Source organism: Chrysemys picta, chromosome 12 (assembly GCF_011386835.1).
Source record: "Chrysemys picta bellii isolate R12L10 chromosome 12, ASM1138683v2, whole genome shotgun sequence".
Classification (NCBI taxonomy): domain Eukaryota; kingdom Metazoa; phylum Chordata; order Testudines; family Emydidae; genus Chrysemys; species Chrysemys picta.
Genome location: NC_088802.1, coordinates 16,865,139 through 16,892,113, shown reverse-complemented (window position 1 = coordinate 16,892,113; position 26,975 = coordinate 16,865,139). Strand labels below are relative to the sequence as shown.

The window sequence follows — 26,975 nt, the reverse complement described above, 5'->3', positions numbered from 1 at the left end:
GATGTAAAGTGAGTGTAGAGACGAGAAGCCAGGAATATCTGGTAAGTGTCTGTCATTATTAACCTGCACGTGTAAGGAGCTGGATGGATGGGCATTCTGAATCAGAGCAATGAGAGGCAGGGGCAATTTAGAGGCCAAATTCTGTTTTATCTCAATCAATTGGGTGTAAAGCAGAAATCCGTTCAGTGGGGAATAATCACAAGTAAAGCAAAATTAGTTGTTTTGGCAGAATTACTACTTAGGCTTACATCATAAACCGGAGGTTTTCAACTTTTTTGCATTTGCAACTCCCTCTGGAAATTTCGAATGGAGGTGCGAGACCTCTTTGGAACTCTATAATCTGTATGTATAGTTGAATTCTGTTCAGTCAGTTTTCAGTTTAAGTCTTTTGCGGACTCCTTAGACATGTCCGCGAACCACAGGTTGAAAACCACTGCCATAAACTATTATTCTTATCTACTCTATATTTATTACTGTTAGCTTAATTAAACTCACTTCATAGGTTACAATTTACATTAATGAAATAATAGGATTTTGAATTAGAAAATCGAATGCACTAGAACACCCTCCCCACCCCCAAAATACATGGTCACTCTGCAGTTTCTCAGTTTTCAGCCTCTGTCAGCCCAGAGTTTGGAGGACGTGTAGTTATAACTTGAGGAATCCTCTTATGTGAGCTTTGTTTACTGTTCTGAGTTCCAGCTTAAATAAAGTCACGTAATCCTGGGTGTGATGTGTTGGGTTCTCTCCTTCCACTCCCTTCTGGTTTACAGACCCTTTGTGCTCTGACAATTTCTCCAATCCTGTCATTCCCCTTGTATGCCTGAGGGTGCTGTCCAGTGATGTTGTTTTACAGTCCTTACTATTTCCTTATTTTCACTACGGCTCACACCCTGCTTATTTCTTAAATCAGTTTCTCTTTAATTGCAGTTTCTCTTTTATTACATGTTATTTCCTTCACATTTCACTCTTGTGAATGATTGCTCCGTTGCTTCATGATCCTGGGATTTTGTGTGCACACACGCACGTGCACACATCCCTGCAGAGGGTCCAAAAAATCCTCTCCCTACGAAAGGGCAACATGATCCTCTTCAGATTCTAAACTTTCATTTCAATTAATGAATTAATTGCCAGATTTTGTGGCTGTGATAAAAATCTTCCCAGTGTGAACTGAATGTAAACAATGCAGAACTCTCTGCCTGAGCCTGCAGTTTGTGTGTGTCATAGTTTTATTTTATTTTTTCTCTCCCCCTGTGTTTGTCAATGTGGTTCGGGGCAGAGCTGGGCAAATACCAGATCAGTTTTGTTTCCGTTTTAACCATTTCTTTAATATCTAAAAACAAGGAAATTTTATAACAAAAAGTAATTTGAACTTTAAAATCCTGGAAAAAAAATTAAAAATGGAAATGTTTTGATTGTTCATTCATTTCTTTTTATAACAAAACAACTGGGTGACGCAGATAGAAATCTATGAAACATTTCAGTGTCAACAAATCTGCATTTTCCCTGGAAAAAAAATTGAGTGCAGAAAATGTCCCCCAGCTCTAGTGCTGAGTCCTGCCCCCTGCTGCTTTGGATCTGCGTCTCCGAGGCCATCAATAATGCATGATCCGAATCATGTCAGACATGGGAACGTGCCTTTACAAGATTCTGGGGCCAAATAGAAAGGTGTGAGAATTCTCTCTAGTAACCACAGGATACTGTTCAGTGTCAGAGATTACTTAGAATCTGCAAAGAAATTCTCCCTCCTGCACACTCAGCGCTCTGCGCGAGGACCCCACACTCCATCCATGTCCCTGACCAGCCCTTTCCCTATTTTTTGTTACAGAGAAAGACAGTAACAAAGGCCTGGTCTACACTATGAGTTTAGTTCAAATTTAGCAACGTTAAACCAAATTAACCCTGCACCCATCCACACAACAAAGCCATTTATTTCGAAATAAAGGGCTCTTAAAATCGATTTCTGTACTCCACCCCGACGAGGGGAGTAGTGCCGAAATCTATATTGTCATTTCGAATTAGGGTTAGTGTGGCCGCAATTCAATGGTATTGGCCTCTGGGAGCTATCCCAGAGTGCACCATTGTGACCGCTCTGGACAGCAACCTGAACTCAGATGCACTGGCCAGGTAGACAGGAAAAGCCCCACGAACATTTGAATTTAATTTCCTGTTTGCCCAGCACAGGAGAGCACAGGTGACCACAGAGCACTCATCAGCACAGGTAACCATGCAGGCCGATAATCGAAAAAGAGCACCAGCATGGACCGTACGGGAGGTACTGGATCTGATCGCTATATGGGGAGAGGATTCAGTGCTAGCAGAACTTCGTTCCAAAAGACGAAATGCCAAAACATTTGAAAAAATCTCCAAGGGCATGATGGAGAGAGGCCACAATAGGGACTCAGATCAGTGCCACGTGAAAGTCAAGGAGCTCAGACAAGCCTATCAAAAAACAAAGGAGGCAAACGGTCGCTCCGGGTCAGAGCTGCAGACATGCTGCTTCTACGCCGAGCTGCATGCAGTTCTAGGGGGGGCCGCCACCACTACCCCACCTCTGACTGTGGATTCAGAGGCAGGGGTAATCTCATCAGCCATAACTGAGGATTCTGCGGACGGGGAAAAGGAGGAGGACGACGACAAGCTTGTGGAGAGCACACAGCACTCCGTTCTCCCCAACAGCCAGGATCTTTTTCTCAGCCTGACTGAAGTACCCTCCCAAGCCAGTACCCAAGACCATGACCCCATGGAAGGGACCTCAGGTGAGTTTACCTTTTAAAATATAAAACATGGTTTAAAAGCAAGCGTTTAATGATTAATTTGCCCTGAGGACTTGGGATGCATTCATGGCCAGTACAGCTACTGGAAAAGTCTGTTAACGTGTCTGGGGATGGAGCGGGAATCCTCCAGGGACATCTCCATGAAGCTCTCCTGGAGGTACTCCAAAAGCCTTGCCACAAGGTTTCTGGGCAGTGCAGCCTTATTCCGTCCTCCATGGTAGGACACTTGACCACGCCATGCTAGTAGCAAGTAATCTGGTATCATTGCATGACAAAGCCTGGCAGCGTATGGTCCCGATGTTTGCTAGCATTCAAGCAACATCCGTTCTTTATCTCGCTGTGTAATCCTCAGGAGAGTGATATCGCTCATGGTAACCTGGTTGAAATACGGGAATTTAATTAAGGGGACAGAGGTGGCCGTTCCTACTGGGCTGTTTGCCTGTGGCTGAAAAGAAATCCTTCCCTGTAGTAAGCCAAGCGCGGGGGGGAGGAAGATTGGCGCTGAGCTTTTCACGTGTGGCTAGCAGGGATCTTCCCTGATACCAGCCATGCGGCGGGGGGAGGGATAAAGCGATCATTCCAGAGAACTGGATGGAGGGGGGGTTAGTTTGTTTTCTGCTGCCGAAGGTTAACAGGAAAACCGCAGCACTCAACGAGCTTTGCTTGGTATGTGGAAAAGAAGGGCGCAGAAGCCGAAAGACAATGGCTTACTATGGCCACATGCAAGCCGAATTCTGTTGCCTGGACCTGCGTCTGTGATCTCTAGCAGCAAAGCCACAGGCACTCAATATTAAGAGGCAAAATGTGACCTTGCACAGAAATCACATGTGCTATGTAATGTGAATAGCGTCGTTCACCGTGAAAGAGTATAAGCATTATTCTGTAAAATGTATCTTTTTAAAAAATTCTCTCCTTTTTTCCCTCCCTCTAGCAGATGCAAATTTTTCAAGCCTCTCTCTTCCGTCCCGAAGGATATCTCAGATAAGGCGTCGGAAAAAGAGGACGCGAGATGAGATGTTTGCGGAAATCATGGAATCCACCCGCAATGAACGAGCTCATCTGAATGAGTGGAAGGACATGGTATCAAAGTACAGGAAAAGATGCCAGTGAACGTGAGGACAGGAGGGACCAACGTAAGGAGAAGAGAGACGCTCGAGATGAGAGGTGGCGGCAGGAAGATCAGGAGGAGGCAGGATGCAACGCTGGGGCTGCTGCGTGAGCAAACGGGCATGCTCCGGCATTTGGTGGAGCTTCAGGAACGGCAGCAGGATAACAGAGTGCCGCTACAGCCCCTGTATAACCACCCTCTCCCCTCACCATGTTCCATAGCCTCCTCACCCAGACGTATAAGAACACGGGGGGGGGGGGAGGAGGAGGCTCCGTGCACCCTCCCATTCCACCCCAGTGGACAGCCCAAGTAAAAGGCTGTCATTATTTTAACTTTTTTTTAAGTGGCCTTTTCCTTCCCTCCGATCCTCCTCCCAAACCCCACCCAGGCTACCTTCTCAGTTCTCTCCCTCTTTTTATAATCAATTAATAAAGAATACATGATTTTTAAACGATAGTGACTTTATTTCCTTTGAAAGCAAGCTCTGATCGAAGGGGGAGGGTGGGTTGCCTACAGAGAATGAGTCAATAAAGGGGGTGGGTTTTCATCAAGGAGAAACAAACAGAACGTTCACACGGTAGCCTGGCCAGTCATGAAACTGGTTTTGAAAGCTTCTCTGATGCGCAGCGCTTCCTGGTGTGCTCTTCTAATAGCCCTGGTGTCTGGCTGCGCATAATCAGCAGCCAGGTGATTTGCCTCAGCCTCCCACCCCACCATAAAGGTCTCCCCCATACTCTCAAAGATTGTGGAGCACACAGCAAGCAGCAATAACAATGGGGATATTGGTTTGGCTGAGATCTGAGCGAGTCAGTAAAGTGCGCCAGCGACCTTTTAAACAGCCAAATGCACATTCTACCACCATTCTGCACTTGCTCAGCCTGTAGTTGAACAGCTCCTGACTCCTGTCCAGGCTGCCTATGTATGGCTTCATAAGCCATGGCATTAAGGGGTAGGCTGAGTCCCCAAGGATCACGATAGGCATTTCAACATCCCCAATGGTTATTTTCTGGTCCGGGAAGTAAGTCCCTTGCTGCAGCCGTTTAAACAGAGTAGTGTTCCTGAAGACGTGAGCGTCATGAACCCTTCCCGGCCAGCCCACGTTGATGTTGGTGAAACGTCCCCTGTGATCCACCAGTGCTTGCAGCACCATTGAAAAGTAACCTTTGCGGTTTCTGTACTGGGTACCCTGGTGCTCCGGTGCCAAGATAGGGATATGGGTTCCATCTAACACCCCACCACAGTTACAGAATCCCATTGCAGCAAAGCCATCCACTATGGCCTGCACATTTCCCAGAGTCCCTACCTTTCGTAGCAGCAGCTCAATGATTGCTTTGGCTACTTGCATGACAGCAGCCCCCACAGTAGATTTGCCCACTCCAAATTGATTCCCAACTGACTGGTAGCTGTCTGGCGTTGCAAGCTTCCACAGGGCTATCGCCACTCGCTTCTCAACTGTGAGGGCTGCTCTCATCCTGGTATTCTGGCGCTTCAGGGCAGGGCAAAGCAAGTCACAAAGTTCCATGAAAGTGCCCTTACACATGCGAAAGTTTCGCAGCCACTGGGAATTCGTCCCACACCTGCAACACTATGCGGTCCCACCAGTTTGTGCTTGTTTCCTGGGCCCAGAATCGGCGTTCCACAGCTAGAACCTGCCCCATTAACAACATGATCTCCAAAGCACCGGGACCCGCAGTTTGAGAGAAGTCTGTGTTCATGTCCATATCACTCTTGTGGCCGCGCTGCCATCACGGCTGCGCAACCATCACCACCGCCTCCTTGCCTCGTTTTTCTGGTCCTGGTTCAGCATAAACTGCACGATAATGCGCGAGGTGTTTACAATGTTCATGACTGCTGTCTTGAGCTGAGCGGGCTCCATGCTTGCCGTGGTATGGCGTCTGCACAGTTCACCCAGGAAAAAAAGGCGCAAAACGGTTGTCTGCCATTGCTTTCAGGGAGGGAGGTGTGAGGCTGTACCCAGAACCACCTGCGACAATGTTTTTTGCCCCATCAAGCACTGGGATCTCAACCCAGAATTCCAATGGGCAGGGGAGACTGCGGGAACTATGGGATAACTACCTGCAGTGCAACGCTCCGGAAATCGACGCTAGCCCCGGTACATGGACGCACCCCGCCGAATTAATGTGCTTAGTGTGGCCGCATACATTCGACTTTATACAATCTGTTTCCAAAATTCGAATTCTGTAAATTCGGATTAATCCCGTAGTGTAGACATACCCAAAGAGACAGAAGATTGTGTCTGAATTTCAGCAACTGCGGCGGTTCCTGGAAACAAGAGCGACTCCTGCTGGCCCAGCTGGCAGATGTGAACGAGGAGATTGTGAAGATACAGAATGAAAATATCACCACACTATCAGAGGAGATTTCCCGTCTCAGTGAGCTGATCAGTGAGATTGAGGGAAAGTGTCAGAAGCCAGCAAGTGAAGTCCTGCAGGTGAGACTGAGTTAGAAATACTCCAGATCCCAATACAGGAACAGGACAGCTCCTAAAACATGAGCACGGGAGTCCAGCAGTCAGAGATCAGTGTAATTCAGCGTGTGCGTTCTGGAAATGTAAATTCTTCTTCTTTGTAGACTCACAGACACATTGATATTAGAGATGCAAAAGCCCTATTAGCTCAGCAAATCCATGGCCCTGGGGCCGAGCCAGGGCCTCTATTCCCCACACTTGCTAAATCCCTTCTTTCGAATTCAAAGTGTGTCATGTGGGACTTAGTTTTTTTCTCTCTCCCCTCTAGGACGTCAGAAGCCCCCTGAGCAGGTACGTGGCTCTCTCTCTCTCTCACTCCCCCTCACACTTCAGAATGCTGGGAAAGCGCTTTGAGAGGACGTTAGCACTGCATCTTCCCAGGGTTCTACAGCAAAATGTGTGGGGAAGGTCACACTTTGGATACAAATCCCCCCAGTAAATTTAATCATGAGGTTCTCACCCTTCTAGAGAAGACTGGAATTTCCCATTCAGTGGGAATGACTAACAAAGTATTTTCTGGACATGTCTGCCTCAGGATAGTGGAGATGGAATATGGGCCTGTCACTTCTGGGGCCCTGGTTACCATTCAGCCCAGGGCAGCATAGGTCACACCTGAGGACTGTTTGGAGACCTGTGTGGAATGAGCTGGGGGGGGGGGAGAAGAGAGTGAGTTGGTTTTTCAGTCTAGTTTCTAGTGGTCAGATTTCTACAGCACTTCACATGGGAACCTCCTGCCCCCAGAGCAGGGAGGCCATGGAGTGAATTAACCATAAAGACTCAATTCCCCATTTTTCCCCAGATAAGCCCCAGATAATGGGTCCTTTGAAGGGAATGTTGCACGGCTGTGGCCTGTGCTGCACCTGCTCTGAGGCTGGGAGAAAGAAGAATTGTAACTCCAGACCCATTAGAGCAGCGACTCACTAGAAATAACTTATGAGTCACTACATGAAATGTAACCATGTAAAACTGTTTCTCTCCAGGTGGGAGAAGGGGAAGTTCCAGCAGCCAGAGGAGATTTCTCCTGAACTCAAACTGAGACTCGGTGATTTCTCCCAGAAAACTGTTGCTCTAATGGAGACTCTGAGGAAGTTCAAAGGTAACTGGAAGGGATCTAGGATGGAAAATTTGGAGAAGCCTCTGAGACTGTGGGAGGAGAATGGCTCTGGCCAATTGGTTCATAATTAGATGATGCATCTATTTAATAGTTGGATGAGAATGCCACACACTTGGGGTGCAAATCACTCCGTTTGAATAATTCAAACTTTTATTTGTACCAGAAGCATGCCTTGCAATTACAGTTACTATTAAAATAAGAAATGACAGACATACTGAAAGATGTACTGGCCAGTTGGCTTCTCCTGGGCATAGGTGGGTCATAGTGGATTTTTCCTATGAAACTCAGACTGTCATATTATACACACATCTAAATTATGTATTTATTCTTTTCCCAATCACCTTTGAGTGTTATGAATATTTAGTATCTTATACACTGGAACCCCGCTATAACGCGCCCAACACAAATTCATTTATAACGCGGGGCGAGTCTGGCCCCGGCGGCTGCAGCAGGCGTGGGGGCAAATCTGGCAGGCGCGGGGCGTTTGGGGTCCACGCCCCAGCGGCTGCAGCAGGTGCGGCTCTCCCTCCGGCTGGAGCGCGGCCAGCCCAGCTCTCCCGGCGGGACCTCCGGACGGAGCGCGGCAGCCCTGCAGCCCCGCGACCCCGGCTGCAGCGCGGCAGCCCCCGGCTCTGCTCTCCTGGCCGGAGCATGGCCAGTCCCGCGACCCCGGTGGGACCTCCGGCCGCAGCACGGCCAGCCCCGCGGCCCCCCATTCCCCAGCTAGCAATCCCAAGTGCCGGCCCAGGAATCGGGCCCCGCCGGCCCTGGCAGCAGGAAGGGCCAAGTGGACAGTGCCCCAGCTGAAGGAAGCCCTGGCCACCCCCCTTCTCTCTCTCCCCTGCTCCCTTCCTCCCCCTAGCCAGGGTGCGGAAGCTGGACACAAGTACAGTGGAACCCCGCTATAACGTGACCCCGCATTTACCGCAATTGAATTTTTTGGACCCCAATGATCGCGTTATAGCAGGGTTCCACTGTATAACTTAGACACTAAACATACATGAACTTTTTAATTGTCAGAGCTTTTGCTGTCCAAACTATTTCCATGTTGTTATTATTTTCTTTTCTGATTGGCTGATTACCACTGATTATGCATAGGTCACTTTGATCCTGTTCTCTACATAGAAGTTTTGGACTTTGCTAACTGCTCCTTGGCAATACGTTATGGGTGTCTGTTGTATCTAAGCACATTGTGTGACCAAAACATCTTGTCCCACATAGGATCTTATGAACACATCACGGCAACTTAAGGAAACATTTCTCTTATGTCAAGCAAACTGCTAACCAGGCCACGTCACTCAGTATAAACGCACAATCTCGGTCTGTCAAAGTTACTGCATAAGAAATTACCCTTGTACCAACCATCTCCCTGCCTCAATGTCCACATGGATAAAATTATTTTATTATTATTCCTATTTCTGCCTATGGAGGACGAGGCCCCATCGTGCTGCTCTCTGTAGAGACGCTGAGTAAACAGACTCAACAGCTCACAATTAGAGCCAGGATTTCACAAACTCTGAACATCCCATTAGTGTCAAAGGGACCCAAGTTGGTAAAGTTACTTTTATGTCAAAGTCTTTGCATGATCTGGGTCTAGGTTACTATAAAAGGCAGCAAGTGAATGGGAGAAACCAATTGGAGTCTGAAGGGTGGGAGGGGATGATGAGGGAAAATTAAATCTCTTAGAGATTGTGTGCCCTGGGGTAGTTGTGAGGCTTCATGCACGTTGGTTCCATCACTGGGAGATGCCTGAATGAGAGAGGAAGTAGAAGATTTCAGAACTTTATATATTAAATACCTGAGTGTGTCTCTGGGCCTCTCGGTCTGTTTCTCTGTCATGATGAAATGAAAACACAGCTCTAGGAGTCCAGAGTGGGAATGGAGTTACAAATATGAAAGCCTGAAATCTCGTCTCTTTTCTCCTTTCCCTCTCCAGTCACTCTGTCGTCTCCACTGGTGACAAAGAGGTAGGGTGATGATATTTCTCAAAGTGATAATGGGACACCATGTGGGGCTAGCCTTCCCCTCCCCCACCCTGGCAGGGCTACAGGTGCTGCTTGCCCAAGCACTGCCTGCCCCCACGCACGGGTGTCACTGTTAGCTCGAGCCCCGCTTGCCTCTCTCCTGCCTTCCTGCCTGCATGGGGCTGGCATTGCCGCTCACCCCCCTGCACGTTCCTCTGCACCCCACTTTTGCCAAAAAAGTCGGGATGGCCAGGACAAGGCTTAAATGGGATCGTTCAGACAGGATGAGATAGTGTTTAAATTATGAGAAAATTCCAATGAAAACATCTTCATGAGATTGTAGCTAAAGTTACCAACCAAACCGACACCCTGCCATGACACACACAGCCCTAAAAATAAACACCTTGAACAGTGAGGAGATCCCACGCTGAAGTCACAGAAACAATCCTGACATCAACCTTGGTGTTGCGTTCATGTCCACACTGTTGCACAGAAACACTCTCCCTGAGCAGCATCCAAACACCCTTAACTCTGACTCTGGGGTTTTCACAGACAATCACAGGACTTTTAATATGAAATGGAGAGGATTGAGTAGAGAGCTCCCTCCTTTGAGGGCAGACATCCCTCTCCTTTATCCCAGCAGAGGGGATCTCCCCCATCGCTCTTATCCAACATCCTGCCTTTCCTTTGGGCTGGGCTGGGCTTTCCCATTGGAGCGTCTCACTGCTTCCTGGATTGGGGAGACGCTCTCCCTCTGATACTGCCAGCTCCTCCCTTCTCTCAGAGCTGGGGATGGGGCTACCCCACCCAATGCCACTTTTTACTCTTTGGTCTTCAGCAGCTCTTCCCCAATGCTGCCCCTTCCTCTCTGTTCCCTGGCCTGGGAGTGGAGGCTGCATTAGGGGAGGGAGGTTGCCTCAGGGGGTTAAATCTGGTACCTGCCACTTCTGTTCCCTCCTCAATAAAAGATTCTGACACCTTCCTGTCTGTGTCTTTGCTGCTGGGAATAGATAAGCCCCAGAATGGGAAGCTGGGAGCTGAAGCCTCTGCAAACCAGTGAGAAACTAATGAAGTGGGTCACACTATATAGACTGAGGAGCTGCAGTGACATCCATAGGCGCCGACTCCATGGATGCTCTGCACCCACTGGAAAAAAATTGGTGGGTGCTCAGCACCCACCGGCAGTGCCCTCCCCCCCCAAGCTTACCTCCGCCTCCTCTGCGAGTGTGCCGCCGTGTTCTGCTTCTCCCCCGTCCCTACCAGCACTTGCACCGCGAAACAGCTGATTAACGGGGCAGGGAGGGAGGGGGAATGCGGTGCGCTGGGGGAAGAGGCAGGGCCGGGGCGGGGATTTGGGGAAGGGATCCAATAGGGGCAGGGAGGGGCAGAGTTAGGGCGGGGACTTCGGGGATGGGGTTGGAATGGGGGCGGGGGTAGGCGCAGGCACCCACTGGCACCGGAGAAACTTTGCGCCTACAGTGACATCTCTGTTCAGTCTCAGGTGCCCGGGATCCAGGCCTGTCCCAGCCAGAACAGGGCTGCTGGGGAGTGTGAGAAATGGTCCCAGCCTCCCCCAGGGCTAAGCTCTGCCTCTTACGCTCTGATTCTCTTTCCCCACAGCGAATATGATGCTGGATCCAGACACGGCCCATCCTGACCTTGTCCTGTCTGAGGATCAGCAAAGTGCGAGATATGGATTAACCTGGCAGGATCTGCCCAAGAACCCTGAGAGATTTGACACTGAGCCCTGCGTGCTGGGCTGTGAGGGATTCACCTCGGGGAGACATTGCTGGGAGGTGGAGGTGGGGAGTGGGCAATACTGGGCTGTGGGGGTGGCCAGAGAGTCTGTGAGGAGGAAGGGAGAGATTAGCCATAGCCCTGAGATGGGGATCTGGGCTGTGGGTGGGCCGGTTCCAGGCTCTCACCTCCCCTGTGACCCCCCTGCCCCAGCGCCGGGCCCCCAGCAGGATCCGGGTTTGTCTGGACTGTGACCGGGGGCAGGTGACATTTATTGATGCTGGTGACAATGCCCTGATCTTCACTTTCCTACTGGGCTCATTCAATGGGGAAGAATCTCTCCCTCACTCTGGGTTGGATGGGGATCCCAGCTCAGACTGTGTCCCTGAGGGAGGAAGGGGCTGGAGTTTCTGTGTTGCAGGGATCCTGGGAGAGGGAGACCCAGGGATTGGGGAGTGTGACCTCCAGGCCACCAGGGAAGGGATGCTGCTGTGGGAAGGAGTTGCGAGTGGGGATATGTCATCTGGATGAAGAAGAGGTGGCTGTGCAGAGGGGAGAGTCAGGTACAGGGCAGGTTTAACCAGAAGGGAGAGAAGAAATGAAATGGGAAAAAGTGAAAATAAAGTAAAACAAGAATAAACAGAGAAGCCTGGGGCAAGTGGGGGGAAGCTGAAATGAGGAGACTGAAGGCAAAACAATCCTGAGAAGGGAAAAGCTCAGGGGGCACTGAGAGTGGAGGGATTAAATTCAGCAGAGACAACTTGGTACGTGAGTTGGAATGATCAGTGACATGGATTAGAGAAGAGTTAGAGAGACTCCGAGAAATAAACAGACCGAGAACAAGTGCTGGAGAAAATGATGGGTAAAACTGGATTAAATCAAAGAAAAGGGAAAAGGAAAGGGAAAGAGAGAGTGAGATGGAGATGTATAAACTGTTTCTGAAAGTGAGACTAACATTAATTCCACCCCATAGTTCATGGACGGTATTTCCACTTGGTATCTTTCAGAAAAAAGATTTCAAATTTTTACCCTGTGTTCTGGTTATGAAAGTTCCTGATCAGCTCCTTTTCAGCCTGAAACATATAAAAATATGCTTCTTGTCGATTTCCCTTTAATTTCCCAGCTGTGACTTTTGAAGGTAGACATGGGATTGTTTTCCCCTAAATTGTTTGTGTCAACCTGGCCCCAGAGAGGATATCTGGGTCACTTTACTTCTCAACTTCCCAACCTATCCATGCGTGACACCGGCAATCAAAATGCGTGACAGATGTTTGCAATCTGGAATACCTGGCTTTTATGGCACATAGCCTGACAATCAACAGATTATAATGGTTTTAACTATTGTGGTAATTAAATAAACTATTAAAAAAGAAAACTAAAATATCTATCAAACAAAACCACACAATCCCCACTCCCACACCATCAGAGTTTGTTGTACGGCCTCCCTGGTACCCAGCACACATCCCCACCACTTGAACCTCAGGAGAAATTGCCATTATTTCTGAGGCCAATCACAGGAGGGGGACTTGACACACACTTTGCCAGCAGGTACAGAAATGCTTACTAGACAGATTAGAATATTAGGGATCAGAGCTCCAGGGTTCTCTTCCTGGCTTCATTGTGCAGTGGTAGTGACAGGTAACCAGATCGTATCTGTTGTCTACATTCATCCCAAAAGGCAGTAGGAATGAATGGCTCCTGCCTGGACTTTCCATATTGGAGACCTGGGTTCCCTTCCCTGTTCCACCTGAAGTGACCTTGTGCAGCCACTCAATTAACTTGTAATCTGGAGGAGAAAGTGCCTAATACTTCTCTAGTTACTCGGGTTGGGGCTGTGATGATATTTGAACTCATGGGTTTCTAGCTCCTACTTTGTTGCACTTGGTCATTGGTAGTGGATATTTGCTGGCAGAAGAGTCTCTCTCACATGTCTATGAAAGACTGCCTGCTTTTGAAGCACAACAAAAGCACAAAAAAGCAGCTGAAATTAGTGCAAATAGTGAACTTCCCACTAATTCAGTGACTTGGGAGCTCTGCTGGCCACGTGGTGCTGATCCTCCTGCTTTCCATTTGGAAAGGGAACTAACGTACTTGAAGTATGTTGTTCACATTTCTTCCACCCATCAGCAATTGCTGTGATAGCCACAGGGGTGTTAATGGGAGGGGAGCTGCTCCAAAGGTCAAACTTGCACTTTTCCTTGTTGAACCTCATCAGATTTCTTTTGGCCCAACCCTCCAATTTGTCTAGGTTTGAGGCACCTCCCCACTACCTGCCTCTAGTGTGAAATGGGCTGCAACGCAGCGCCCCCCAAAATCCACAGCCTCTGGCAACCCAAGCCCGGTCATCTGGGTCCCCACAGCCAAAGATTTTTTTAAAGAACCCCCCAAACAAGAAACAAAAACAAAACAAATGCAAACCACACTGAACTACAGAGTTCCCTTCTATGGTTCTGCTACAGAATTTGAATCATGTCTTTGCAGATCCCCACTGAACACCCCACCACTTCCGATATGGGAAAAATTGCTGTGCGTGGACCAGCTGCCACTTTGCCAGTGGTTTACACAAGTATTTGCTAGTCATCAGTAGAACATTTGTGATCAGGACTCCCAGCTCCTGTTGCTTGCTCTGGTGTAGTCCAGCAGTTAGCAACAGGAGAACCAAAACACACGTCTAATGCTTTCAGACTAAAGACAGTGGAGCTGACTAGCTAAGACCTGGGGCTTCCCTGTTGGAGACCATGGTCCTATTCCCCATTTTGATGTCAGTGATCTTACGCAACTTCTTTTTAACTTATTTGTAAAATGGGCAACAAAGACATTCAATATTTGATTGCCTTCGAGGGCTGGGAACACACTAGCTTGGTCAGCGAAAAAGGGCTGGGAAGTGCCTGCAAATGCAAACAACACTCAGTAAAGGTGAGCTTTATACTCAAGGTCTCTTGGCATCTAGGTTGTTCCCTTTACCCCAACCCACGTATTTTTAGCCTTGCTGACAAGGGCAGGGGGGCTTGTGGAGGCTGTAGCCACCCCAAAATTTGCCTTAGCGGCCTCCCCCATAGCCACCCCTCCAAACCTGACACAGGGAGGGTACCACCCTCACTGCTCTGATGCTGCTGGCCTGGGTCTGATCCCTGCAATCTGCTTGAACCCCCCAGCTGATAGGGTACGGATCCAATTCTCCCACCCACGTGGCCCAGGCCCAACGTAACAAAGGAGCGGTTAGTACCTGGTCTGACCTCCAATCACAGCCCCCTTTGCTCTTCGCACTGGGCCAATCATCGACCAGGGTCGAACGGAAACATCCTCCCCGCACCCCCTCTGGGATGGCTAAAGTATAATAAAGAGAAGGCGGGACGTTCCCTTGCACACCAATCAGAGAGCAGGGAAGTGTGATAGGCAGGTGAGAGCACCAATCAGGCAGTGGAGAGGGCCTCAGTGTATCTCTTTGGCTGAGCTGGCTACACGGAGTCTCCGGAATGGTTGGCCCAGGGATTCCCCGCCTCCTGCCAGGCCTGCTCCGGCCCGGGCTTTGGCTCCGTTCGGGGTGAATCGCGGCCGCTGGGTCCCAGCCTGGCTCCTGGCGAGATCCCCGAGCCCCGGCGGCTGGTGCTGGGAGCCCGGAGCCCGGGCTGCAGCCGGGAGAGGGGAATCTCCAGCAGGGCCCTTCCCGCTGCTCCCCAGGAGCCTCTCCCAGGGCAGAGCCCCCAGCCCGGCCAGGCCCCTTCCCGGCCCGGCTCTGCCCCAGGGGGCCCCGCTCGGAGGGAAGGTAAGAGAGACCCGCCCCCCCGTCACCCCCGGGCTGCAGGGGGGGGTTGGCCCTTGGCTCCCCGCGGAGCTGGCTGCGATTCCCTGTGTTGTGTATCTAGGAAAGATGGCCCCCAAGTCCCATTGTGTGCAGGGCGGGGGACGCGACACGACACGTGGGGGCGGGGTGTGTGGGTAAGGGGGGAACAAGGAGGCCGGGGGCAGGACGGGATGCAGGGTCGGTGATTGCACTGAAGGGAGGTTGGGGTGATGCAGGGTGATCGGGGGCAGAGGGGGAATTATGGGGCTGACGGGAACGAGGCTGGAATGGAGGGAAGATGTGAGGGGGGGTCACTGCGAGGGAAAGGGGGGGATGTGGGGAAGCTGGAGGGAGACTGAGAGCAAGAGGAGACTGGCTGGGGAAGGGAGAGGGGAGGGGAGAGACACAAGGCAGCTCCCCCGCCCCATGGGGTAGGGGAGGGTGACAGGTTGCCCCGCCCAGCAGCCAGTGGGTCCATCCCCCCTCCCCCGCCAGGAATGGTCAAACAAGCCGGGGGGGTGGGTGGGCGGGCAGGAGACTTCCCGGAAGGGCTGAAAATTTACAAGGCAAAAGTCCACATGCAATCCCTCCCCCCCACTCCTCCACACACTTTTTACTTCCAGTTTAAAGACAATCTCATTATTTGGGGGGATCTGACTCCTGGGTTGACAGCACTGAACAGGGGCTGGTCTGATTTCTGCACAGGATTCGGTGTCCAACCAGAGTCACTGCGAGCCACAAGGAGTGGAACTGGGGTTTGGTTCAGTGGCAGTCAGTGTGTTCAGTTCCTGATTCAATACACCACAAAATGGTTTGGTTACCAGGCAGTGCCTAAGAAGGGGGCCTCACAGCTTGTTTCAGTGGGGAGATGAAGTTGGGGCATGGGGCCTGTGTCAGGTGGGGCAATTGGAGGAAGGAGCTGCACGAGGGGATGAGAGCAATCCTGTCTAAGAGGGAGAAGAGTTGAACAGCCTTTCTCCTTGGACTTGAAGAGTTATTGTTAACTTCTGGGACTAGGAAGCCCCCGCACTTCTTTTCTCATCTCCCTCCCTGCTCCTGTTGGCTCCCCTCTTCTTTTCTTCTACTGGCTGGGATGATTTAGTTGGGAATTGGTCCTGCTTTGAGCCGGGGGTTGGACTAGATGATCTCCTGAGGTCCCTTCCAACCCTGATATTCTATGATTCTAAGCCATTCTGATAGCAATCACATGCCAGTGTGTTATTTTGTTTTTATAATGAAAGTAAGATCAGAGTAGCTTTTATTTCATTTTTATCAATTATTGAGCTGAAAAATTGCTGAAACTTTATTTTAACTGGCAACCATTTCCCCCCTCCCTTCCTCCCCCCCAGTTCGATTCAGATTCACTGAGTAAGAGGAAAAATTAGGGTTTAAGTCTGGTTCCAGTTCAGTTAAAAATATCAGTTCAAACTGGTTCTGTTCTGGTGTGAGTCCAGGTGGGCAAATGAAATCTGCAGCTGCTGAACTGTCCATGGGGGCTGCCAGGACAACCCCAACCCAGGGAGGCTCAGTCATGAGGGGATGGAGGGGGGAAAGCTGGTTATTGCTAAGGGCTTGTCTACACTGGCAGTTTACAGCGCTGCAACTTTCTCGCTCAGGGATGTGAAAAAACACCACCCTGAGTGCTACCGAGTTTTAGCTTTGTAACATGGCAGTACAGACAGTGCACCAGCGCTGGGAGCTACGCCCCTTGTGGAGGTGGGTTTTTTGGAGTGCTGGGAGAGCTCTCTCCCAGCGCTATGCAGCGACTAACCAAGTCATATTAAAGCGCTGCTGCGGCAGCCCTTTAACGTTGCCAGTGAAGACGTGCCCTAAGGCAGAGGAGGCTGGTGTCTTTGTCTTTGGCTGTGTCTACACTGCCACTTTCAGCGCTAAAACTTTTGTCATTCAGGGGTGTGAAAAAACACACCCCGAGCGACAAAAGTTTTAGCGCTGAAAAGCACCAGCATAGACAGTGCTTTATCGCTGGGAGCCGCACTCCTGGCGATAAAGCTACCACCGCTCGTTAGGAGTGGGTTTTTTTATTGCCTGGACAGCTCTTCCCTGGTGATAAAGCAAGTCGATACTGCCCACGTCACAGCGCTGCTGCGCTGTAACGTGGGTAGTGTAGACATACGCTTTCTCTGCTCATGATATTAGAGTCCTAGAGTTAGTTGAGCTTCCTGGATCAGATGCTTCCAGGGATTTCCCTGCACTCCGTCCTGCTGCTCCCAACTCTCCCATCACCCACTTCAGTGGTCAAAACAAACAAGATGACGAACATATCAAGAATATACCAACATGTCACCTGAAGGTTCAAGTGGTGTTTCAACATCCAAACAGCCTGAAGCACAAATACAGCCACCTACTGAAGAAACAGTGTCTCCGCAACCTAAATCCCGATGTTTGTCGGTCACCGTCAAAGCCAGTTTTAGAAGTACTTGATGAGGCTGTTAAGAATGCTGGAGACACAACATGGTTCATGCGAACAAGCATGGCTGTCACTCCATACTTTCTATTTAAGCAAGGGATACCACACACTACAAGCTGGAGGCCAATGTTAAGTGCATTGTCACTTGTTAACCCTGAAATTGGACACTGATTCCAAAGAAGACTGGCAAATGCTTGCTATCTTTCTGCTAGAAACTCAACTGACTGCTTAGAAGCATGCATTGCAACAGTGAAAGTCTCTTGGCATTTGGAAAAAGTGAAGAACTCTTTCATCATCTTAAAACATTTGCATACATGGCTGATGAATGCACCCATGCAAATGGGTATTAAGTCAGTGTTTACATTGTCATGATGTTAGTGGTAGCCCAGTAGATACATTTCTAGATGTTCAGGTTGGCTGCATCTGTGACAACCCACATCTTAGAAGAGTTAAATGCTTGTCAATTGGACCCCAAACAGATGCCTGCTTGTGCATTTGATGGAGCTGCAAACTTCCCTGGAAGACACGGTGGAGTACGAGCTTTGCTCAGAGAAAAGTGTATCCCTAATATTTCCTATACACACTGCAGAGGCCATCTTATCTTCAGTACCCAGAAAGATAATGGAGCAAATAATTAAAGAATCAATTTGAAAACAACTAGGAGATAATAAATAAGTAACAGCATGGATTTTTCAAGAACAAAGCATGTCAAACCAACCTAATAGCTTTCTTTGACAGGATAACAAGCCCTGTGGATAGGGGGAAAGTGGTAGTTGTATATCTTGACTTTAGTAAGGCTTTTGATATGATCTTCTCATAAACAAACTAAGAAAATACAACTTAGATGGAACTACTATAAGGTGGGTGCATAACTGGTTGGAAAATTGTTCCCAGAGAGTAGTTATCAGTGGTTCACAGTCAAGCTGGAAGGGCATATCGAGCAGGGTTCCACAGGGATTGCTCCTGGGTCTGGTTCTGTTCAAACATCTTCATCAGTGATATAGATAAGGGCATAGAGAGTGCACTTGTAAAGTTTGCAGATGATACCAAGCTGGGAGGGGTTTCAAGTGCTTTGGAGGATAGGATTAAAATTCCAAATGATCTGGAGAAATGGACTGAAGTAAATAGGATGAAATTCAATAAGGATAAATGCAAAGTACTCCATTTGTGAAGGAATAATCAATTGCACACATACAAAATGGGAAATGACTGCCTAGGAAGGAGTACTGCGGAAAGTGATCTGGGGGTCATAGGGGATCACAAGATAAATATGAATCAGCGGTGTAACACTGTTGCAAAAAAAGCAAATATTCTGGGATGTATTAGCACAAGTGTTGTAAGCAAGACACAAGATGTAATTCTTCTGCTCTATTTTGTACTGATACGGCCTCAACTGGAGTATTGTGTCCAGTTCTGGGTGCCACATTTCAGGAAAGATGTGGACAAATTGGAGAAAGTCCACAGAGAGGCAAAAAAATGATTAAAGGTCTAGAAAACATGACCTATGAGGGAAGATGGAAAAGCCTGGGTTTGCTTAGTCTGCAAAAGAAAAGACCGAGAGGGGACATAACAGTTTTCAAGTACATAAAAGGTTGTTACAGGGGGAGAAAAAATGTTCTTCTTAACCTCCAAGGATAATATAAAAAACAATGGGCTGAAATTGTAGCAAGGGAAGTTTTAGGTTGCACATCAGGGAAAACTTCCTAACTGCCTGGGTAGTTAAGCACTGGAATAAATTGCCTAGAGAGGTTGTGGAATCACCTTCACTGGAGTTTTTTAAAAGCAGGTGAGACAAACACCTGACAGGGATAGTCTAGATAATACTCTAGTCCTGCCTTGAATGCAGGGGACTGGACTAGAAGACCTCTCCAGGTTCCTTCCAGACCAGTGATTCTATGATCTACTCCACTAGCACTAGTACAAGCTGCAGAATCTTCAAAAGACATTTAAAAAGCCATAAATTTAATGTCTTTGTTATAATCTCTTTTTCAACAAGAGTCCAAAAAGACTGAACGTCTTGAAAAAACTAGAAGATGCTCCAGGACTGAAGTTCAAATTAGTCCAACCTGGGAAATCCCACTGGTTTTCTCATGAGTGATCCTTGGATGTTGCCTTAAAATTACTGCAACTATTATTCCTGGCTTTGGAAAGTATGTACCAAGATGGGATGGATCTAAGTAGTGAGGCGGGTGGACTACTTTTGCTACTATGTTCAGAGAAGACAATCCCCATTCTCTCTCTTTTAAGTCTACTGTTAAAACCACTTGGGTCATTAAACAATGTCATCCAGGCATCTGCTACAACAGTAGTAGATCTTTGTCCAGCAATAAAAGCTATACTTGGCTCAATCAGAGAGAGATCCACTGAAAACGTACTGGAAGAAGCAAAGACTTCAGTCCAGAAGTTGACTAATGAAGGCACTTGTGTTGAATCCTTAAGTGAAGAGGAGGAGAAGTGTTTGTTAAGCCAGCTGAAAAAGTACACAGACTTGATTCTTACAAATCTACAACAGAAGCTTCTGGATTCCACTCAACCTTTTACAGATGCCTATCTTGTAAAACACCGATAGTTGAGTGGAGTGAGGCACTACCAGAAATGGGGCTGAGATGTGATCAGGACAGAATAGAGAATTTGAACACAGAATGGAATGTCATATGACGAATGAATGAAGATTTCACTTCAGCTTCGTTTTTATCGTCACTAGTGGCTCGACCCGATCTTTGTGTTATGTGTCCTGGGATGAAAGAAGTAGGAATGCATCTCTTGCTACTCCCAGTCACAACAGCTACAGTTGAGTGTTCTTTTTCATCATTGAATAGAATTTTGTGTTCTGAAAGAAGTCCCCTCCTGCCTGATCAGGTGAATGAACTAATGAACATATCACTTGAAGGCCTGGAAGTTCCATACACACAAGAAGCCAGCAAAGATGAACGCATTGCATTCAAGAAGTTCATTAACAGACTTGTGCAAAATTATAGCAGGAAACGAAGAAGGATGTAGATGTCGTGCTTCATAGAAGGCTTGAGTAGCCAATTTAAATTTGTTTGATTTTTACAACGTGAGTTAAATCTAATAAAATGAAAAAAATGTTTCACCATCAGTCCATGTTCGCCCTCACGGTCTCACCCCTGGGCCCTCATCCTTCCTTTACATTCGAACACCCCCCAAATTTCAATTCCTGGGGAAAATACTAGATGCAGTTGCTCCTCCCTTGTGATCTGGGAGCCTAGACTGAGCAGCTGCTGCTCCCTCAGCAGGGGTCTGTGTCAGGGAGAGACTGTCATTATAGCTCCCTCTGTGCCCAGCCCAGGTGGGGACTTGCCGCAGTGCTTGGAACTAGCCCCCTGGGGCAGCCCCAGGCTCTGCCAACATCAGCTCCTGAGCCAGAGCCTCCGAGTGAGGAGAGACACCTGGGGGAAAGGGCTGGGGCCGGGCAGGACAGTGACACTCTGCTAGTGAGTTTGTACCGGAGGGTAGGGGCTCCCTGTATGTCTGCGGCTCCCAGAGCTGCTGCCTTCAGACCCACACCCACTCTCACATTGAAGAGCAAATGCCTATGGGAACGGGACAGTCACCAGTTCTCTTCGGGAGAGGGACGGAGACAGGAAGGGGAGGGGTGAGACCGAAAGGGGCAGCAGGAGCAAGAAGTGGGGAGGGAGGTTTCCAGCCCTGCCCGGATCCATTCCCTGCATCCCCCTGGGCCGACTCACTCTCCTGGGAAGAAGGGGAGGAGCTGACAGAGGAAAAGCCAGGTTTTGCCCCAGCTGAGTCCCCGCACTGCATGTGCTGCCCTCCGGGCCAGTGTCAGGGGGAACCCCCAAAAGTGATTCTGCTCTTTTCTAGCATTTGTCTTAGAGACTCTGTCCCTGGGGGCGGGGGGTTAAAAGTGACCTGGTGGGTTCAATGCTGGTGGGAGGGGCCGGGTCTGTGTTGTAATAAAGTGACTGAGGGTTTTTTAAGCTAAGCGTTTTCCCAGCATGGCAGAACATCTGTCTTCAGGGAAAGACCCTGGGGGGAATCAGGGTATGAAATAGACTCAAACCCCTTCTGAAACCTCCCCCATCGCCCCTCTCGCCCTGACAGGCTGAGGAATCACGTCCATGTTTCGCTCCTGATCGTCCCATCCTCCTAGGAAACAGGGAAGTGGCTGTGGTGGAGCCAGCTCAGGTAGGGGATTTTCAGCGAGCTGCCGGGGGGCTGGGGGGGGGGGGGGGGGGTTGGGGTAGGGCAGGAAATACACAGGGTGAGGTGAGGGATGGTGGTGGTGTAATAAACCTGCTGGGACATGTTCAACCTGGGCCTGATTTTCAGAACAGGCCCATTGGCAGGGAGTGAACATTCCCCCATTTCTATAGTTACCATATTTCAAGTTCCCAAACGGGGGGGGGGGAGTTCTGTTTTTACAGACAGTTTCTTTCCACTTTGAATATCTAACATTTATAAATAACAAGCGTAACGGCCTCAAAAATAAATTTAAATTTGATTTACAATGTACCTCTTTGCATGCAGTCAGTCCTTTCCTACTGCGCTTCTTCCTGTTGTGCCCATGCACACGTCTCTGTAGAGCGTGTCTTTCTCCGCAGTGGTTGATTGCTCATCAAATAGCCATGAACGTCTTTGCCAGATGTGTGCCTGAAGTTGAGCTGTACAAGCAGGATTCCTTTCAGCAACTCAGTAGCCAATATCATGCCACCCTTATTTCTGGGCGGCTGCTGCTGGTGGCGGCCCTGATTTCAGGGCTGGGTGCCCAGCCAGCAGCCGCTACTGTCCATTAGCTCTGAAGGCAGCGCCCCGGCCAGCAGCAGCACAGAAGTAAGGATGAGAAAACCAGTGAACGTGCGTGCCGCTGTTAGGGTACGCCAGGAATAGCAGTTCATCCAGATTCAGTGCTGGAAAAAGGATGAGCAAGGAAAAATCACGGATATTTGTTCATATTTCAAAAATCTGCCTGGATGGAGATCAGAGGGTCAAAAAAGAGGTCATGTCTGGGGAAAACCCAGGCGTATGGTAACCCTAGGAAATATCCCCATGGACAGGGCTGGGAAAACAGACCAGTTTCTCAGTGCTGAAGCCTGAACCCACTAGCCAGAGGCTACCATGAAATATGAAGCTCTTGGGATTCCTGTCCTGGTCCCCTGCTTGGGACAGGATTAGTTGGCAGGCACTGAGTGGGGCAACTGATGTTGTTTCAGGGTTCAGTGACCTTCAAGGAGATGGTTGTGTATTTCAATAAGGGGCAGAGGGCTCTGATGGACTCCGGTCAGAGAGCCCTTTATAGGGACATCATGCAGGAGAATTATGAGACTGTGACCTTGCTGGGTAAGGGATTCCTGTGCCCTCGGCTATTAGAAGCCGTGGGGGTCTGCATTTCTGACTCTGGTAAGGTTCTTCCCTGCTCAGTTGGATTTGGGGAGAATGGGTCACATAGTCCACAGCTCCAGTGTGAGAGACACTTTCATTTCTATATCCCCTTGAAGGGAACAGGGGAGTCAAACCTAATGGACAGGCTAATTCATCTCCATCTCCCCAGCTTCCAAGGGGCCAGAAACAGGGTATTGTCCTGCCTGTATTATTTCTTCTTCACACACCGTTCACCTGCCATCTTGGGACTAGCTCCACCCGTGGGGAGGGCTCTTGGTGCTGCAGGCTTGGAAATAGGCAGGAGTTTAACGTGTGTGTGTCTCCGTTCGTCCGTCCCAGAGCGCATCTATCCTGAGAACTCCTAGTGAGGGCGTGACAACACCCCCTGCCCCCAGATATCTGCTGCTCCCAAGGGGTCGGAGTTACCACAGTCCCATGTAGGGCCAGGTTAAACTCAGGGAATGTTCCTTGTGACAGATATTCTACCAAGACTCCATGTGCCCTGATCTTGCCTGATTTTATCCCCTGCACAGGATTCCCCATTACCAAACCTGACCTGATCACCGGGTTGGAACGAGGAGAAGAACCGTGGGACCTCCAGGCCTCCAAGGAAAGGGAGATCCTGAGAGGCACCCACACAAGTGAGGAGTCCGTGAAACTGACAGAGAAACCATCTGGTGAGTGAAGGAAAAAGCCTTGACTCCCAAAAATGGGCTGTGAGCAAGAGCCCTCAGTTCTGCCCCGTCCCACTCAGGTCAGGGCTGCAGTCAGCAGGTTTTGTGGCATCAAGGCAAATATCAGCCATGGCTTCCCACACCCATCCTGTTAGCTGTCAGGAGTTTCCTCCCTGACTTTACTTCCCTATGAGTGTTTGGATGGGATGTGGAGGTAGAACCCAGTTTCTGAGGCTTTGTGTATGCTACAGAGTTAGATTGACATAAGCTGCCTCACTATGGAGATGTCTACAATACAGTGTTCTTCCCACTGCTTTAACTCACCTGCTATGCCAACCTAATAAATGCACTTCACCGAGAGGCATAGCACTTAGGGTGACGTGGTGTCAGTGTAAACACTGCATTGCTTATGTCCACTTCAGTGGCCTCCAGGAGGTGTCCCACAATGCCCCACAGTGACTTCTCTGGTCACCATTTTGAACTCCACTGCTTGGCAGCCAGGTACATACCCCTCCCCTTTTAAAGCCTGGGAATTTTTGAAATTGTTCTTCCTGTTTGCTCAGCGTGGAGAGCTCACCTAGCAACTTCTCAGCTGAGCATGCCGGCTCCACGCGGCAGACGGGCTCCTGCCTGGAGTACGCCGGAGGTGGTGGATCTCCTGGGCCTGTGGGGACAGGGGGACGTGCAGGCACAGCTCCGAAACAGCCGTCGGAACTTCGACGTCTACAGCCAGATTGCTCGGGGCATGGAGGAGAAGGGCTACGACAGGGACCCGCAGCAGTGCCGCGTAAAAATCAAGGAGCTGCGGCAGGCGTACCAGAAGGCAAAGGAGGCAAATAGTCGCTCTGGTGCAGAGCCGCAGACGTGCCGCTTCTACAAGGAGCTGCACGCCATCCTCGACGGCGACTCCACCTCCACCGCCAAGCATCCTGTGGATACTTTGGGGGACCTGGAGTCACAGGCCACCGGAGTGAACCCTGAGATCGAGGTGATGATCAAGGAAGAGGATGACGAGGAAGAGGAGGAGTATGGGGCACAGGCGACAGGGGGATCCGGCGGTGTGGCGAGCCAGGACTTCTTTTTGACTCCTGAGCAGTCTAGCCAGTCCCAGCAGTCCAGCCCCGGTGAACCTGATGCAGGGGAGGGAACCTCTGGTAAGTACTCAGTTTGCTTCAATGCTGCAGACACACATCTGCTCATGTACAGCTTTTTGTAATAGGCTAGAAGAGGAAGTGAAATAACCCATACAGGTACAGTTGCTATCTGCTTCTCATTCCCCTGTACAACTAGGCAGAGGGGGCCCTGCAGAATAGTTTGTTTATTCACACCAGGATGTTCTGTGAATCCTCCATAGAGATCTCTAGGAAACTTTCCTGGGAGGTACTCGGCAATCCTCTGCCGAAGGTTTCTTGGGAGGGCTGCCTTGTTTCTTCCCCTATGGTGGGACGCTTTGCCACACCACTCAGCAATTACTTCATCAGGCACCATGGCAGTGCACAGGCTAGCAGCATACCGACCCGGTCTGCAGCCAGGAGCTGTTCCCTCAGGAGTGAGAGATCCGCTACAATCACCACCGCCTGTGGAAATGGGGCTAGTCTGCAGTACACTAGCCTTATCCGCTTGTATTGATGCCCCAGTGCTATCCCCTCCTTATTGTCCCAACGCCCATCCCACCCCCAGCCATACTCGCCATGGGTGGGGCTGCCACCGTGCTCTGAGTCCCAAGGGGAAGTGAGCATGTTGTGCTTGTAAGGGGAGTAAATGCACTGGCAATGGTACCTCTGTCCATTGTTTCTTTAGCAGCTGCAAATGCGGCCTTGAGGGCCTCTCCATCCACCCCAGAGGAGCGGCTGGGCCAGGTGAGGAGGAGAAAGAAGAGGACAAGGGAAGACATGTTTCAGGAGGTCCTGCGAGCCTCCCGCGCTTCGGAGCGTGAGCAGAGGGCTTGGAGGATAATGATCAATGACAAAATGCACAGGGATAGCGAGGACAGGAGAAACGGGCAGCAAGAGATGATCACATTGCTCCGGGAGCAGACAGACATGCTGCGGTCTCTGATTGAACTTCAGGCCGAACACATCCGTGCTCGCCTCCCCCTGCAGCCCATAGAGAACTGCATTCCGGGACCTCCCTATACTGGCCTCCATGTATCTTCTGGGCCCGCAGCAGTACCCCAGGCACTCCACCCCACGGAAGATTACACACAATGACAGCTGCACGTACACCCAGCTGTGAGAGCCTTTTGGGTGTATGTGCTTGTGAATTCCCTCTTCCTTCCCCTTCAAAGATACTTTCCCTTGTATGTATGAAGTTTTTACTTTAGCATTACCTAGGTATGTTTGCATAGGTGTGGAATAAAAATGTAAATTCAGTTTTCATAAGTATCTTTATTAGTCTCCAGCCAGGGGTGCCTGAACAGGGTGGGGCCATGAATTTGGCAAATAACTATAGGTATATAAAGGCCTATGATTAAGGGTCAAAGTCTGATCGTGGATAGACTCTTGTTGCACCTATTTAACTCAGAGAGGAGCACATCAGTATCCAAGGGCAGAAATTGTTACTAAGATACTGCTTTAAAAAGTAGTGACTCCTATGTACCAGTCCACATGATGGTCAAATGACATGAAAACTTCTAGGGACTAAGGCTGACTAACATGAAGGGCCCTTTTACACAGCTTTGACTGTGTAAAGTGAGCCCTTACAGTGGACGTAAATAGTTCCTTGCAAATCAAGGCCCCTTTATGTCGATTGAGTTGCGTAAAAAAGGACTTTGTGTAAATGAGAATCGGGCTCTGTATTTAAAAAAAAAAAAACTTGTTTTTTAAAGAAGAGTACAGGAATGAATTCCTGTATCTTTTGTTTTTGCATTTACACACCTCTAAGAACAGAGAGAGCCTTTTTCAAAAACAAAACAAAACTGTACCAAAAATATAATTTGGGCTCAGGTTCTTTAATCCCAAAATGGAGCCTGGAGCAAATATCTATGCCTAAAAGGTAAGATCCTAATGGTTGAGATGTATAAAATAGAACTGTTACAGAGCCTTTAACCATAGCTGCACTGTTATGCAATGGAGCTGAAACAATACATATTTCCATAAACTCACCCTTTCAAAATACACAAAGTGAGATGTATAAAAATAGCTATTGCACTAGTTTTAATTATGAATTAAATTGTTACAGAGGTTGGAACTCCTGCAGCCTATCATGTTATATATAAAAACATGTTAAAAACTTTCAAGCCGATTGTGGCTTATTTTAGTATCGGAGTTTGGAAGAAAACAATGCTTAGTACGCATGAGCTCTCCATCTTATCTTTATGATTCGTCTTTCCAATAACAAATACACACCCACACATGTGTATTAAAAAAAAAAATCATGAATAATTACTGTGAAATACCTGTTAAAACTGTGGTATCGCTACTGAAAATGTCATTTTATACAGCAATACAAATGTAAAATAAAATATGCGTGAATAATTATAGTACTCACCATCAGTGGCAGGTCCTCTACTGGACAAGGGACTTGGAGTGAGTTCAGTCA

General features: G+C 49.0%; 1 protein-coding gene and 1 pseudogene across 1 annotated transcript; both read left to right on the top strand.

The window, feature by feature from the left end:
• Positions 1 to 3,877: 3,877 nt before the first annotated feature.
• On the top strand, positions 3,878 to 11,887 carry LOC135974855 (E3 ubiquitin-protein ligase TRIM15-like; annotated as a pseudogene).
• A 2,745-nt stretch (positions 11,888 to 14,632) lies between these two features.
• Positions 14,633 to 25,806, top strand: LOC101931664 (uncharacterized). Its single transcript, XM_065565078.1, has 5 exons — positions 14,633 to 14,954; positions 21,484 to 21,567; positions 23,295 to 23,438; positions 23,999 to 24,589; positions 25,236 to 25,806. Exons 4-5 carry the CDS (start codon positions 24,034 to 24,036, stop codon positions 25,643 to 25,645), a joined length of 966 nt encoding a protein of 321 aa, XP_065421150.1. The 5' UTR covers positions 14,633 to 14,954; positions 21,484 to 21,567; positions 23,295 to 23,438; positions 23,999 to 24,033; the 3' UTR covers positions 25,646 to 25,806.
• The last annotated feature ends 1,169 nt before the right edge of the window (positions 25,807 to 26,975 follow it).

Excerpts from the sequence above, each read along its gene's own strand:
- LOC101931664 (XM_065565078.1), top strand. The coding sequence starts at position 24,034 with ATGCCGGCTCCACGCGGCAGACGGGCTCCTGCCTGGAGTACGCCGGAG. Across the intron at positions 24,590-25,235 it reads TGCAGGGGAGGGAACCTCTG|CAGCTGCAAATGCGGCCTTG; the intron begins GTAAGTACTCAG and ends TTGTTTCTTTAG.